General features: G+C 37.1%; 1 protein-coding gene across 4 annotated transcripts; it reads right to left on the reverse strand.

Moving 5' to 3' along the window:
* Positions 1-6,444: 6,444 nt before the first annotated feature.
* On the reverse strand, positions 6,445-16,019 carry LOC147531532 (uncharacterized). 4 transcript variants are annotated; one of them, XR_015227421.1, is made up of 21 exons: positions 15,440-15,920; positions 15,259-15,331; positions 15,018-15,140; positions 14,765-14,934; positions 14,281-14,430; positions 13,560-13,706; positions 12,516-12,576; positions 11,901-12,226; positions 11,056-11,187; positions 10,599-10,718; positions 9,864-9,950; positions 9,567-9,695; positions 9,253-9,385; positions 9,036-9,164; positions 8,382-8,516; positions 8,113-8,264; positions 7,803-7,943; positions 7,375-7,695; positions 7,008-7,152; positions 6,677-6,768; positions 6,445-6,548 (listed from the first exon to the last, which is right to left on the reverse strand). XR_015227421.1 is itself a non-coding variant. In XM_086646961.1 (20 exons), exons 1-19 carry the CDS (start codon positions 15,497-15,499, stop codon positions 7,057-7,059), a joined length of 2,691 nt encoding a protein of 896 aa, XP_086503087.1. In that variant the 5' UTR covers positions 15,500-16,019; the 3' UTR covers positions 6,445-6,768; positions 7,008-7,056. The 4 variants fall into 4 exon arrangements, 2 of the variants coding, with proteins under 2 accessions (XP_086503087.1, XP_086503088.1); XR_015227420.1 differs by having other exon boundaries at positions 8,113-8,270; positions 15,440-15,836; XM_086646961.1 differs by having other exon boundaries at positions 6,445-6,768; positions 8,113-8,270; positions 15,440-16,019.
* Positions 16,020-16,484: the final 465 nt, after the last annotated feature.

Here is a 16,484-nt window from a genome sequence, read left to right on the forward strand (position 1 = left end):
ACGACTTACGTAGATCGTAGTCGACTTACGTAGATCGTAGTCGACTTCCAAAAAAAATAAAATAAATAATAGTAGGCTTACAGCGGAAGAAATGCCTTTTTTTCTTGTCCTAAGTTGTGAACTAATGGCTTTAAGGGTTTTTGAGGAGAGGGGTAGTCCCGAGTGACGTCAGCCCTTGGCGATTTTCCTCCCTCTCCTTTCAACTTAGATCCATTATCCAGTCCCCTAAATCATCTTGTAACCTCCATTAAAATCCATAATACCCATGCAATAACTGAGCTGAGCAAGAACAATCACTAACCCTCACCTAATTCAATCTCAATCCCAACCAACATATTAAAACTCTACTTCTTAGACTCGAAAACCATCATAAATCAGCCTAGCACGCCTTAAGTCATTTCCGAGGCAAGAACAAAAGGGATCGGGCAGCAATCCAGTCGAGGAACCTTCTCAAGGTTAAGCCAACACCATTATCGAAGCCAAAGAAAGTGAATCACGCAAAATCAAAACAACAGGTCGTATCAGATAAGTTCCCCCTTTTATCAATTCTTTCTTGCTTTTTCGTTGATCTTCTCTCTCTTTACCTTTTCTAGTTTATCGTTTTATTAACATTACGACCCCTCTCTCTCTCTAGAATGTCATCCGTCACCACCACCGTTAGTGATTAGACTTCTCTGGTGCGCAACTCTTCCCAACCCCTGCATGTAAAGCAATCATGATGATTTGGTACTTTCTTCACGTCTTCTTAAACCCTCTCAGTCTTAGCTTTTATACAAAACCTGATTAATTTCCTCTTTCTGTACCACCTCACTTACCTTCCTCTAATAGATCACATACTCATGGCTTCTAATTTCCAATTACCTCTCATGGCCGACTCACTCTTAAATTCACTAAACCATCTTCCAACCAGGATCTCTGACCCACTAACTCTGGTTTTATTGCACGTTGGTGTTGTCCTTATGGTGTAGGCCTCTCCTTCATCAAGAGATTATTATTCCCCCAGTCAAGGTTCTTTATGGATTGCGACCACTATCATCTCCAGGGCCACCTCAACACTTTTATCATTAAACCTAAGAGTGTTTTCATTCTGGCAGACCTTGGATCCTTAGAGGAATGCTACTTGTATTGAAGACGATGGAATTCCCTATAATAGATGAAGTGGATGATCTTTTCTTCAAACCCATATGGTGTACTCTTTACGAAGTCCCTCAAGCTTTGCAGAACAAATGAGACTTTGATACCATCTTCAATTGCATGGGAAGTAAGATCATTCAAATTAAGCCCAAGAATTTCGGTCTTGTCAACAACCAGTACATTAGGGTACATTTTTTGTACGATGTTGAAACCCCATTGCTTGTTGTTGTAAACCCTATCTTCTCTGATGGCAAAAAGGAAATCAAAATTAACTACTTCATATTTTCTGAAGTCATATGCCAAACCAGTCACATTGTTGAACACCCTCTCAGTAATTGTCCTGTTATGTCCAACTCCTCTGACGAGGATCTAGATGCCACCACTGAACCCATGGACACCACCCTTCACCTCCACACACAGGTAGATCCAGAAGCTCCTCAGCTCATTATATTTTTCTCTTACTTTTCGACATTCTAACATAGATTAAACATATTACATAGAAATTTAGATTAATGGAAGAACTTGAAGCTTATTATATAGGGACATAAAAATTTAGAAACCCTAGTCATAAAAGAACTCGATTTGTCAACCCCGACCATTGGTAAATAGTAGAAAAAATAAGTATCCCATTCTCTCGACTAACCTCCTGAAATCTAATAATCCCTACAAAGAAATCAACACTTGAAATCTAGAAAAAAAAATTAAACAATGAAAAACCACAAGCACAAATATCAAACATTGCAAAACCCTAAACATAAATCAAACTTGAAATCTTACATAAATTCAACAACAAAAAAGTTTGAAACAAAGAGTCCTATTTTTTAATGAGCAAAACCTTCTTACTAATCATTGCACCAATCAAACTCAACTCACATGATTTGATTAGTCGTCCAAAAGTCTGGATCTAGAAAAATCTCTTCTGATCTGAAGATAGAGAAATCCAACAACAAAGAGCCCTAATGTTTGAGGAAGACTAAAAGACTTCATCCTTCACCCTTTAAAAAGAAATTTGGGTAGAGAATCTGGATCTGAAAAATCTTTTTTTGATTTGATGATGAATAATGAGAAATAGTCTTTTTGACCTGAAGATAGAGAAATCCGTCCCTTGTTTTGCAGTTAATAACGGGAAATAATTCTGGGGGTTTTCTTGTAAGAAATTGAGTTATGAGATGAAGATAAAGGAAAGAAGATGGAGGTGGTGGTTGTTGATGAAGACGGGGTTTGTGGGGAAAAAATAATGAAGAGATAAAAGAAAATAAAAGATAAACTAAATAAGAAAAAGATCTGACATAAAAAAACTAAAAAAATTACTAAAACGCCATTAGGACAAAATTAGTATGTTTTACAAAATATGGGGGCTAAAACGAACTGCCAGACACAATTGGGTGCCAAAACGAACTGTCGGACACATATGAGGGCCAAAATGGCCAGTTGGTCACAAATTGGGGGTCAAAACAGAATTAACCCATATAAAAAATCCTAGGCTCCGTGCGTAGAAAGTATAAGCCGTCAAGTTGATCACCAACTCTAATTGTCCTGTTCTTCGTTGGGTCCTGAAAGACACACGAAGAAGAGTTAAAGTTAACGTCACAAGAAAGCGATTTGGTAATTTGAGAGACAGATATCAAGTTAAACTTGAATGCAGAAATATGTAAAATGTCGGTTATATTAAATCATCGTTAAAGGAAACAGATCCAATATGAAAAACTCGACATCATGACCCATCGGGTAAACGAACAAAGTAGTTTGAATGAGCGGTAACATAATTAGATAAAGAGGTGAGAGTGTAGCAAATATGCTTAGCTGCCCCTGAATCGACGACCCAAGGTGAATAAGGAAGAAACGTACCTCCTAGGTTGATAGTGTTTGGTTATGGTGTCTTCTAGTGTTCTAAGCGGAATCTGAGACATCTAACGTCTAACACTAATTTTCCCAGGATCTCATGCATAAGCTAAATATGAACTAAGTAAATAGAGATTGTTACCTTAATTGTTATTTTTCTCTCGAAGCTTTCCAATTGATTAAGAAGACCAAAAGCTCCAATTGTAGCTCCTCTACTTGAAACACCCGAGTAATCAACTTGATCACCCTCCTTTTAGTTAGCTAGAACTTCAATGGTGGTTAGACGAAGAACACCTTGTTCTCGTACTGTCTTTGTCTTAGCTTCCTTTAGGCCTTTTGGACATATTTATGGGTCCAACCCATGTTTATATGTCTCATCCATCTAGTCATAACTTTTGATCAAATTGACACTCTTTGGTGTAACCCGATGTAGGATTCGGGCAAAATTGGCCGTGAATCGCGTCGTGATTCGACGATCGTAGTTGATTTCTAGCTAAACACTACAATCCCTAAATCGTCCGGACTTGATGATCTTCTTCATCTATTGTCCTATCCGTAAAATCGTCCGCATTGCATCTTTGGTCAAAGGACATCTCCTTCAAATAGCAGGATCATTGGAGGTGCATGTAGCTGCTGCGTGATTCACACTAGTTTGTTGACCCATTGTAGCCCGTTTCGGATCCAGGAGCGTGTTTAGAAAGGTAAACTGCTCCTGGGTCATGGATGTTGCTAACGACACCGCTTGGCTGGTCTGGTAAACCAGCGAAGCAGCAATATGGTTCGGTCGCCGTGAAGTTTATAACAGGTCGATTGATGGTGACCAAGAATGCAACAACGGTCACAGTAAGGACGAGGAGGTTTTGTTCGTTGCTTGTTGGATCGGTCCATTCGATCGGGCCGAGAGGAATCGAATCGGGAAACAGCAAGGGCAGCAGCCTCGGTGGCTTGAGTAGTATCATGAATGATATTTTTTTGTGTTTCCTCTTTTTTCACGAGACTATGAATTTTCAACAACGATGGAAAAGGATCCATTAACAATATTTGGCTACGAATTGTCGAGAAGCGATCATGGAGCCTTGTAGAAATTCCATGGCACGATTTTGGTTAGTTCGATCAAGAAGAGATATACCTTGTCCATAAAGAAAGGGATCAATGACCAAAAGAGATTGAAGTTCGTCTTGAAGTAATTTAAGTGTTGTAAAGTAGGACGTCAAGACCGTCTTTTTTTAGGGAAGAAATAGCACGCTTTAATTGAAAGATTTTAGGTGCATTGGTTTGATAAAAGCGTTCATATAGATTTCGCCATATGTCAGCCGCAGTTTCATTCTAGGGAATGGACTCAAGGGTATCCAGAGCAACCGAATTTACTAGCCAACTAGCTACTAAATCGTTACATTGTACCCAAGCATGTAAGTCAAAAGAAGACAATGGTTTTGGAATCGAACCATCAACAAAACCATATTTATCTTTAGCTCGGAGAGCCATCTTCATCCCACGGGACCAGGCGGCATAGTTATCTCCGCTTAAAAGTGGGGTAATTAAAATAGTTGTCGGAGAATCCGAATGATGAACATCAAAACTCGGATTGGAACCAGTTGTTGGATTGATTGTTTCAGAAGAATGATAAAGAGAAGAAGTCATAGTGTAGATAACTGAGAGAACGAAAAAAACCAAGAGGTTATCGAACCTTGCTCTTATACCATGTGAATTGAGTAATCCCACGAGGTGAATAGAGCGAGAGAGAGTAGTGAACCGAGAGCAATAAATCTCTTGGTAAATAATGTCTTATGTGTTACATTCAATATACAATGCCCTATTTATACAAGTAGTATTTGAGTTCTACTAGGATACATACAATGGTATTCTTGTTTATCTAAAAGTAACAAGGTTAAAATCCTAAGCTATCTAAAACTAACCGACCGGGTCAGTGAGACCCAGCCGGGTCGGGTAGACCTAACGTCTACCCATAATATCCAGACTACAAAGAAAAGGCGTACGAGTTTGATATCGTGTGTCGAAGATTAAACATTAGTAGATGGCTGTGGGAGGTATTCGTCGTAAGAGCTTCCAAGAGTGAATAAAGTCTATAAAAGAAGTTGACCTTGCTGAGGTATTTAGTTTGGATCAGAAGAATAAGATCCTCCTCTTCTTATTCTTCTGATCCAGTAGATCCTCTTATTCTACTGAATCAGAAGCACAAGAACTGGGCCACCAAGAGGAACAAAGAGAGAGAGTGGGTGACCTTGAAGGATGCCTTTAGAGCTACAAAAAGTCCTTCCACGCGCACCTTAAGCAAACCCCAACTTTCCGTCACCCCATAGATGAAATCCCAAAGAAACTCTCCTGAGTCCATTTGCAATAAAAGACTCGTGTTGCCTTCTCGAATTCTAGAGTCAATAATCTCATTAGCAATGAGGGTACCATCAAAGATTTAACGCCCGATCACAAAAGCTCTCTGAAAAGGAGAGATGAGATCATTAAGTGCATTAGCCAACCCATTAGAGAAAACTTTACAATTTTGTGAATTCTTGGGGAACCAAGAAAGTCTCACTGAAACGCCAACGACAGTGTTGGTCCGTTAAATTGATTCCCCATATCCATAGAGTCCAATTTAATAGTATCCCAACAAGCCACAAAAAATATGAATAGGTTACTAAGAGGTGTGTGAACTGTAACCATCTAGAATGGAGAAAGCACGCTTTTGTTTTTTTTCTCCATTTATATATTCCTTTTATGTATTTGGTAGGTAGGACCCTTGTTATATGAATGAATTACATTTCAACAGAGAGAAAATGGAAAGGGGTTAGGTTTCACCCCTGCCGAGGCCTCTGATAGCTTCCCATACCAGTGTGTTGGCCCTCTTGCGACAAAAACTGAATCGATTATATTTAACGAGTTCTTCCTTTCGTAGAAGAAGAGAACTCAGATTAAAAGGTCTCTCAAAACGTAAGAATCATTAAACTAAACTCAGAAAAAAAAAACCAACAAAAACGTATAAAACGAGGAAAGTTGGATCCCAAATACAGAAAATACCGCAAGCACACCCAATAGATGAACGAAAAACATGTACAAGATCTCTTCCTAGCTCCAATAATTTGTCGGAGACTTGGTCCATTCCAGTCGTCTGACTTCTCTAGAGGCCTCCTATATGAGATAGGACCATTAGGCATGTCATCTTGGGCCTCCGATTCGGGCCGGACATAAGGGCTCGATTGCACCAAATCCACCTACAACGTTTGTATTCGGTCGTGTCTAATCAAACCATATTCAACCGAGTCCACTGCCCCATTGAGGTCATTCTCATAGTCATAATCCAGATCCAATGAAGAATCCCTAGGCTCTCTTAAGACGACCATAGTTGGACTGCCATAACACCTCATGGATCATTTATAAATACCACTCAATCTAATCAAACTTATAGGAAAAGCCGAAAAAGCAATCTGATTAAAATTTTACAAGATATGATACTTTGTAAATAACACGATAGATTAATGGAAAGACACGGGTCTTGCTCAATACTTCTACAGTTCGTTCACTCTCTTGACCATACTAGCTCTATGAAACCTCTACACCTGCTGATGTCAACAACTTCAAAATCGCAGATTTCACTTAAAAATAAAATAAAAAAATTTGAGTATTTGCTAAACTATTTACAAAAATTAGGAAGCAGTATAATTGAGGAGAACGCTTGAGAGTCTACCCGCTTATACACTTAAATGGCTGAACTCTTTATACTTGGTAAGTTAATACCAGTTTCATGATGCTGTCTGTTACTCATTAATGGCCGAGTCACTGCAATATAAAGAATAGGCTAATCACTGTTAGAATGGGAAATAAATTTTTGCTAGATCAATGTTCAACGTTATATAACTGAGGCATGGTGTTCAATGTGGAAATAAAAAAAATAGAGAATGTCATTCAAATAAAGAAAATAAACGTGATACTCAGGAGAACGAGGAGCAGTTCTACCACACATGGATGGTTTGATGATACTGAACCAAATGATGAGCAAATAAAATGCGAAGACTTACATGAAGTAGTCCTCCAGCTTCAGAAATTTCACTGAGATCTTCAGTGAACTCAAGCATTATATCTCTTTTGAATAGTCACAAGTTGATCATATGCATGTTTTACTTTTTGTCTTTCTTCAATATTCATCTTTATTTCTGTTGAAGACTGCATTAAAATAGAAGTATATAACCAGTCATTCATCGGCACACTAATCCCTTTGATTTCTCATACAAGCCTCTAATCGAGTGATAGTGATTACGAAAAGGACAGGTTAATACTATATTTGATAACTTCCAGAAAACATTTCGAAGAAATTATTGGAATTCTAAGTTCGGCGTACTTATCCATAACCGTTTTCATTATATTATGCCTAAGCAAGAAGCTTACCTTTACAGATTGCAAGTTCTGTAAAATACAGTTCATTCCTGATTTACATGAAGAAAAAACTTGCTGGAGTTTCACCTCGTTGTGCAGGAATAGTACGATAGAAGCGATTGAACAAATCCTACTTGACTGATCAAAGCCAGAAACAGTGGCACGCTTAGAATTGGATGACATAACTTCAGCTATTGAGGACCCCATCAAGTTTAACACAAGAGATAGAAGTTTATCGCTTCTATAAAAGAGGAAAAAACAGGGAACAAAATAGTATTGACAACTGCGAATCTTATCATTGTCTTCAGACTTGTCAATGTTTTCTGGAATATACTGCACCAAGGAACAAAAAAAAAAGTACAATTCACTCTCAGTATACAAAGAGAAAAAGTTCAGAAGAAGAAAATTAGATTGAAACGTTTAGTTGAAGAAGTACTTACAGATGCAACGTCGATCAAGTATTGGAAAAGGGAGTTGGCTAAATTGCTAACACTGTCCTGTGGAAGTATTGTCTGTTTTGAGTCCATTAGAGTAAGTAGTCTGAGCAAAATACGCTTGTTCTCCAAAGGTAGGTTTTGAGACTGAAATTGAAGCACAAGATAAGAGGTCAAGGCTGCATCTCTTCGGGCCAAACCCTTAACAAATCCAACAGTTCAGGAAAATGTTATAGGATCTGACGAAGAAAAGGATAAGTAAGAAAGATCTCTAATTTCTCTAGCATAGCAATAAAAAGCAATTCAGTGAACTTACCAACTCATTGATGATATTTTTTTGTAAAATCTGAAAAATAAGAGTGTCGTCGCCAATTTGAGACAGGTAAGAACAGACAATATCTGTCACCGCCTTGAAGATTTCACGGTCTGAAACCTTTTCATTGTCCTCTGTGACAGAACTGGAATTTTCTGCAACTATAAAGTCATTTGTCAAATGGGAAGTTAACTGAACAGCATATATAAACTAGGAAAAGATAAATTAAGAGAAAATAGTTACAGGAAATAGAATAGGTGAAGCCAGCTTACCGGGGATAACTTTAAAACGCGAGAGTAAGGTGAAAAGAAAACTGATGTGGTCTGAAATCTGTATGTGCCCAGCCTTATAGGATGAATGGAGTACCTCTACGATCCGTATGAGGACATGTGGTTCCAAACAGTTACCTGCTTCCACATCAGAAAAGGTAATGAGAAAGGCGTACGGACTCGGATTAAAACGTGAAGTCGTGAACCAATCCCTAGCTAAGCACTATTAGGTAAGAGATATATAAAGTAGCTATGGATGGTAAAAGAGGAGTTAAAACCACTAACAGTTAGAAATTATAGAGTTCATGCTAACTATAAGCACAGTTCAACTTGTTATATTTGTTGTTCATACACAAAAAGAAAGGGACAGAGAAAAGAGTTAACGATTTAAAGTACATAACTCAGGATACTCCAAAAGCGAAAACCCTTTCCATTCAACCTATATTTTGGTAAGTAAACAAAGGTCTGTAGGAAAAACTCTGACAAACCAACAAACCAAAAAAGGCATTGACTAAAAAGTCTAAAAATACAGAACACGTAGAGCAATAGCATGCAGCTCTTTTAGAAGGGAAAAAGCAGTCCTGCTCTGAATCTTACAGGCAGTTACTTCAACACTATTAGATAAGTTGCTAGAACAGAAAAGGATGTAGTACTCACACAGGCAACACGAGGCTACTGACTGGAGTAGAAGTGGATCCAAATTGGAGAAATAATATAAGGAAGAAACTGCAAGTTCCTGGCAATCTCTCGGGAGCTTTACGAAAGGACCATATTGTGTTACAATTTCTGGAATAAGGAGAGCAAGTCCAACAGAGAAGGTAAGTTATGATTTATATGGCTAAGAAACCATTTAAATTAACAATCACTTGATTACCTTCATTTCTGGCATCATCCGGATGTATACTGTAAAACTCTATTAACGAATTTTGCATGTTATCGTACTCCCAAGCAAGAGGCGAGTTCATGGAAGCGCATTGCCCCAGGCGAAGTTGAAGATGTAAAATAAACTGCAAAGAGGATTTCAATGAGAAAATGTAGAAAATATGAAAAGCTTTGGATTATTACATGCCAAGAAAAGAAAAGTACCAGCATTTCAAGTATTTGAAATACCCTCTTTTAATGACCAAAAATCTGGAAAGAGAATATAGGTTTTTGTGTACCGGCAAAATAAGACAGACAAATTCATACCTTAGAAGACAAAGGGTGTTTATCACCCAACTGGATCAGCAACCGAGGAAGCTCCTGAATCCAACTTATCTGGTAACCTAAAACTTCCGGCTCATTTGTATCTAAAACTACTGTATCTTGCCTGTAGGACTTGCAACAAGAAAGTCAAAGAAGGGGTTTAGAAACATCTGCCTTGCATAGGAATATGATAAACTACGTTACAGTCACATACAGGCAGTAGGATAACAAAATAAAAGCATACCAATTAGACATAAAAAACAAACCCTTTTCACTTAAAAGAACGGAACGAGAGATTACCGGAACTAGCATTTCTTCTATTGCAGATAAGCAGGCTAATTTCAGGGAGGAATCTGGTTTGGAACCTTTAAATACGTCAGTAAATGCCTGCAATCAAAGTTGTATAAATTGAAAATTTGGTGAGACCTAAAACCATAGAGGAACTTCTAAATTATAAAGAACATGCTAGATAATCCTGAAAAAAGGCTTAAATTACTTGAGTCTAGATAGTTGATCAATTCTGAATCCTAATGGTCATTTAATCTTTGCTAACTAGCGGTTCAGATTTAATTTAAGCAATGACATTTGACAATTCAGATTTATCTATAGCTAAATTATGACTATTATCCAACTTTTCTTCAACGGTCCAGATTAAAAGGAAAGTGAGATGGGGGAGAAATTCGACACCCCAATTTCTTTTACTCACAACAAAGGGAGAAAGGAAGAAGAGAAAGTGATGCGATCTATATTAATAGCTTATTTCTCCCAAGGGTATCACGATCGGTCAAGGCAGTTGCGCACTTCCTTAATGCACTGAAGAGAGATTATAAACAAACATAGAATTTGCTAGTCCTTTAAAATGGCCATTAGTATAAAGGGGTTTACATATATATATATATATATATATATATATATATATATACCCCTTTATAAATCAAATAATGACAAATCCTTGATGACAAAGAAGCAGTGTTTAGCGTCTAGAAATAAAAGTGATGAGTTTTTTAAGGGAGAAAAAGAAAAGAGAAACCGAACCTGTAGAAGACGAAACTTCCAGACGCTTGTCACTTGTGATACAAGTTGTGGAACAAAAGGAAGCAAAGTAACTACATGCTTTTCACGGACTGATCTACTAGACCGCGTTTTACAGGACATCTTGAAAAAGACAACACTCATTGATTAGAAACAGATTAACAAAATTAAACCTATGCTCCATCAAAATGAAGTCAAGCTGCTAAAGAAAACCAGTTTAATCCAGAAAAATAAGCAGAAAAGAAACATTTGATTTTATAAATGATGAATGAAGAACCTGATACTGACATTGGTTCAGTGAGACAGTCATGAGGTGACCAAACAGTTACAAGAGAGATCAGTAAGGCCAAAATGAGAACAAAAGAAGCACATGAGGTTGGTGAAAAACCCAAAACAATAAGAACTAATAATGACCAATCTCAACTAGGTAACAGAGAGAATGTAATGGATAAAAGCCAACCTGTTCAGACAACGCACTTTCGATGAAAGCTAGGAATTTTTCTACCAAAATAGCACGGGGATCAACGATTTCACTTAAGTGGATAAGGACTTCAGCTATTTCGACATTCAGAGCATAATATCTATCATGATCCTGCACAAATGATATTGTTAGGCAGAGTGAGCGGCAAGTAACAATAATGCCAACGGAAGAACAAAAATCAAGATCCTGGAGAGTGTTCGCTAATTCACGTAACGATCCCTCTACCAAAGACCGACAACAGCTTTGTACAAAGGACAGAGTAGTCACTTAGAAACAAAATAATCAAATTGAGTTATTTATCATTCAAAATAAACATAGTTAGTGAAAAGGATGAAGCAGAAGCACTGCTGTATGATCATACTTTGCAAATCACAATTCCTGCAAATGACACATATTTTGATGATAAACCTTTCCCTTCCGCAAAACAAATTAATTTTGTTAAACTTGGCCCCAATAATCAAATATTTGTGTAAATAAATTCGAGTAACTGAACATTTCGCAAGTACTGAACTGAATTATGAACTTCGACAAAAGGCGCTTTCGACAAGCAGTTGATCTAAATTAGGTGTTTGAGGTCCTCCCTGTGATCTATCTTGTGTTGAAGGAATATATATAAGATGTGATCAAATCAATTCTAAGGCCGGCGGTAGCAACTGAACTAAGGAAACTGTACAAGAACATACCGGATAGCAAAAAATTCTAAGAGGAAATTATTAGACAGACAAATACCACCCTCACTGCCTAGAAAGATAAGAGGCACAGATGACCCAAACTCCTACAAATATGTTAGAATGATGCATGACACCCTCTTCTCAAGGACCCACCTTTTCTGTAGAATGGTGAACAGGAACCAAGGGAAAAGCTTCCAGGAACTTCTTCAGTAACATTATCAAGGTACCTTTCCCCGAGATTATTACATCAGCTCCTTTAGTCATAGAAGGAACAAAAACTTCACCACCCGCTTGGCGACTTCCATTCCCATACATAAAGAATCTTACTGCAATATCTATGCAGTGAAGTGCAGATGACATACAATCAAATGACTGAGCATCAACTTGTGGCATCGCGCGAACTGAAGGAATAAGTTCTTGGAAACAGTTGAGCAAAACTGGCAAAAGGACTTCAAGTGTCTGACCAATAGAAGAAAACCCTGCAAAACATGGTAAGGATTCATTGACTTCATTTCTTAAAGAGAATCAACCACTAATACAGGAGTTCTTAAAAAACCAGTCCACCACAATACACTATTTCAAGGAAACTCTATGCACCCAATCAACCTCATGATGCTTCATAGGTAGTCATTCTAATACTACATATTTAGACATTAATAATGATATCCAACAAACTGACAAAGGAAGTTCTTTAAAATGGGTAGAAAGTAGATATGAAGATAACCATCAAAAAGCAAAAGAACCATTATCCATCATTGATGCACATACCGGTATGCTCCTTAGGTGCTTCTGGCTCGAACGCATGCAGTGCCCTCATTTCATTATTGATCTAACAAAGTAAAGAAACACTACTGGTAATCAGAAAGTATATCAAAACTAGTTGCATCTTACGCTGAAAACTACAGTCAAAAGGCTTCTAAAGACTGAGTAATAATAGTAATAAGAAGCAACAAAAAAAGCGTAATAACCTTAAGGTAAAGTCATTGTTCTATTTATTTATTATCTGGTTTGAAATGCAACACTCAAAACGAATGTAAAATTCAAGCAATTAAGTGAGATCCTCTGTAATCGAACATCCACCAGGTTGCTTTCACCAACCAGTTCAGACTCCGCGAGTAGTAATCATTAATAATAAGTGTAAGAGAACCAGGAAAGGAGAAGTAAGGCTCTGATTGTTTTGATCAGATCAGTAAGCAAGCGGTTGTTCAAATTTATATAAATAGGTGAAGGTGTAACCAGCAATATGCAAATCCAACAACCAATGGTCACCATATTACCATAATAAAATTAGACTTGTAGCAATTACATCTTCCCTTTTAAATTCATTATTCCATTAGCTTTTAAGGAAATTAAATAAGTTCAAGAAAAAACACCGGAGTTCAGGCAATCATTTTCAACAAGACAATATCAAGATGTTCAACTAATCACAAATGGTGCAGTAAACCTCTAACTTGCAAGTAGTTACTAGGTTAACGGTAGTGCCAGAAATATATCGAGCAGGGACATCAGTACTCTAAGTCTCTAAACATAATAGCAAATATAACTATCCATAATTCTCTTTTTTTCTTTTGAAACGGAACAATCCACAATTAGCTGCCAGCTATTTGATCAATGAAGTTGGCACCGGTATTAGGTCATGGCATATTTCCAAAAGGATCGATACATCATAAAGTAACAAGTTGTCAACAATCAAATGCAAAAAAGTGAATAGAATCTCAACTCCGAAGGGGCTTTAAGAAAATTTATAGAACGGATCACGATACAAGCCTACCAAAATTCTCAACATAAAATGGAGGGCAAACTGTAACCTACAATCTCATGTGATGAGTCATCTTGTCTGTTAATAGAAGGCAACAGTGACAAGCAGCGAACTAGTCCAGCTAGGGCGTTCTTTAGTTTACTCTTGTCATCTAAAAATATGTGGTTCTTTCGCAGAATGTCGCCATAATTCTGAAGAATCTGTTGCATGCAGAAATGATGGAAAAAACATATCAGATCAATACAATGCGTTAAAAAAGTATTTTCCTTTCACTTCATGTCATTATTCTGGATCAGTGCTCACCATTATTCATGTACGCTTCAGTAGGTTTAGTTTGATATTTGTATGCTAAATCTAGTAGCCGTCCTCTCTAGAGTCTAGGCTTGTAATTCTAATGGTTTAACGACAGACAGCCTAAGGAATTCACATGATCACAAGTACCTAAGTATGCAAAGTTAATCAGGCCCCTCATAAAGACAGCCAAAATTGGATAATCGAGCTTCTAAAAAACCTAAGGTCAACTCTACACAATGGGCTCATACGTAATTAAAAAAAATAGTGCAGGTCTTCATACAGAAAACACTCACTAACAACCTCACTTCAAAGAATTACATACGCCCAAGAGTTTCTTTGATAGTGCTATATAAAGGAAATAGTTGGGTATGCTGTTATCTTTGAGATCAACTTCGAGGACACTAACCATCAAAACTGCAGCACAGCCAGCAACTTTAGCAACAAAATAACAAAACTTGTACTCATAGATGTTTAACATACCTTTTCAGCATGAGATAAAAATGAAGATGGATAGTGCTGAACAACAAGATCAAAAAATTTGAAAGCCATCAAGCGGATATCAACTGCTAAATGTGTCATCGCATTAAAAATATATGCCATTATCAAAGAGACAAATGGTCCTGATATATCCTGGGGAAAAATAGAGATCAAATTTGTGAGCTGAGTACAGACACATTTTACAAGACACTCGAGTGCTAATGGTGATTAAAAATCAGAGTATTGTCATAACAAAAAGAAGAGATGCCCATGATGATCAATACATAAGAAACTTAAATTTTAATTAGTGATTACGACAGAATAATCAAAGTTCAAAACTTAGGTTCTGCTTCCATGTTCGTTGATAATCAGTAAAATCTAATGGGGTTTGAACAGAACAAGTCATAACTGCACAATGTTTCATGTCATCATCCAGATATCTAATTAACAAATCTCAGTTTTCAGAAGTAAGGACGTCTTGACTTACCTCTATGGAACCAGGAAAAATCTCAGTTTTCAGAAGTTGATACAATGTTTCCCTAACAACTTTATCATCATCACTTATTCGTTCACGAAGCTTCTCTATTATAGCAAGCTTGTGCACTCTCAGCTCTTCTGGATGCTTATGGGTTAAATCCCTAATACCAATCAATGCATCTATATCAAAGAGATAATTTTAAATGTTAGCCCTTAATTCCACCAGATTACTGTCAAAAAATCATATATCCATAAGGAATTACCTTTTCGAACTTTCCCATTATGATGAGATGTTTGCTGAAGTAGTTCTTTCAAACTTAACCCCTTTCTACTCAGAGCTAAACCTAATCTCTCTGATGCCACACTTTGTTCAGGAAGAATAATTGCTGTTCCATTAAACTCATAATAACATTTTTCTAATCAGTATTGACAAAAACTACTCAAACCCATTAAAGACTACTACTCTAAACTGTAAGTTAAAAGAACAATTTTGTTATTAAATACCTTTAGATTTTATTTCAGTATTTGTTGAATTTTTAGCAGGCGGTAGTTTCCTTCCAATCTTCCGCTTTATTTTCTGCAAATTCAATCATGAATATAAGTATTTTAATAAGTTAAACAGAAACCCTAAAAGTGCATCTAAAATTGAGTGAATAAAGAGGTATAGAGTAAGAAAAATGATTACTTTGAAATCAATACCGCCTTTCTGCTGCTTTTTAGATGCATTTTTCTTAGGACGCACCATGATTCTATTACCAGATAAATAAACAATGACAAACAAAGATAAACTGGTGTGAAGGTAGTCGTATAACTACTATTAGGGTTTGAAAACCAGTTATAGAGGTAATATGAAGAAGAACTTCACGAAAAATAGTTAATTCAGGTTCAGCTTCTTCTTCTTCTTCGCAAAAACCCTAGAATTTGATTCAAGTTTAAAGGTACGAAAGAGAAAGTGATTAAGCATTCCAAAGGCGCCCCGACGTTAACTTTTAATTGGGCTGTTCTATAGACACCCCCTACCGTCCTCTAGGGTTTCCTGATCCATTCCCACGACAATCCGCACCAGGAAACATCCCGTGGTCGATTGGGGTGGAACCAGGCACTAGGGTTTTGTGGCTGGCTTCCAAGACAACCGGCAACATAATGTTTTTCGCCCATAATCGCACAGGAGAGGAAAAGGAAAAAATCAATTGAAGATTGTCAATCAGTCACTAACACAATGATTACGGAGTGTCAAGGCGGCCCTTGACTTTTAGGTGCTCCAAAGCAGAGGTCCAAAAATGTGGTTTTTATAGTTACTAGGGTATACCGTGCCCTACGGCACGGACATTTGTATCAAACAAATGTTACGAAATTTATTGTTAAATTTTATTGAGAGATAGAGATTTTTAATTAGTTATTATTTTTTTGTATTATTTATATAACCCAAATTTACACTTTTTTGTATTGATACAAGTGGTTTACCATATAGCAAATCATTTTTTTTAGTAGGAGAAAAAAAATGCCGAGAGAAACCAACGAGTTGGTTCAAACTCAAATTATTAGTTGAGAGGATCAATGGTGCAGATCATTTTCTTTCAGAGACTTCACCGTAAACACGGTATAGTTGTGGATCGAAGTGTAAATTAAGGGTTTTCAAGTTAGTATTTGCGAAGGGACTTAACCTTAAACACGGGATAGTTGTGGACCTAATTGTAAATTACGTGAATCATTTTGGCAGCTTGTTTTTG

This window comes from Eschscholzia californica, unplaced genomic scaffold, assembly GCF_041429995.1.
Source record: "Eschscholzia californica isolate CP2 unplaced genomic scaffold, dmEscCali1.0.p SCAF_6, whole genome shotgun sequence".
NCBI lineage: Eukaryota > Viridiplantae > Streptophyta > Magnoliopsida > Ranunculales > Papaveraceae > Eschscholzia > Eschscholzia californica.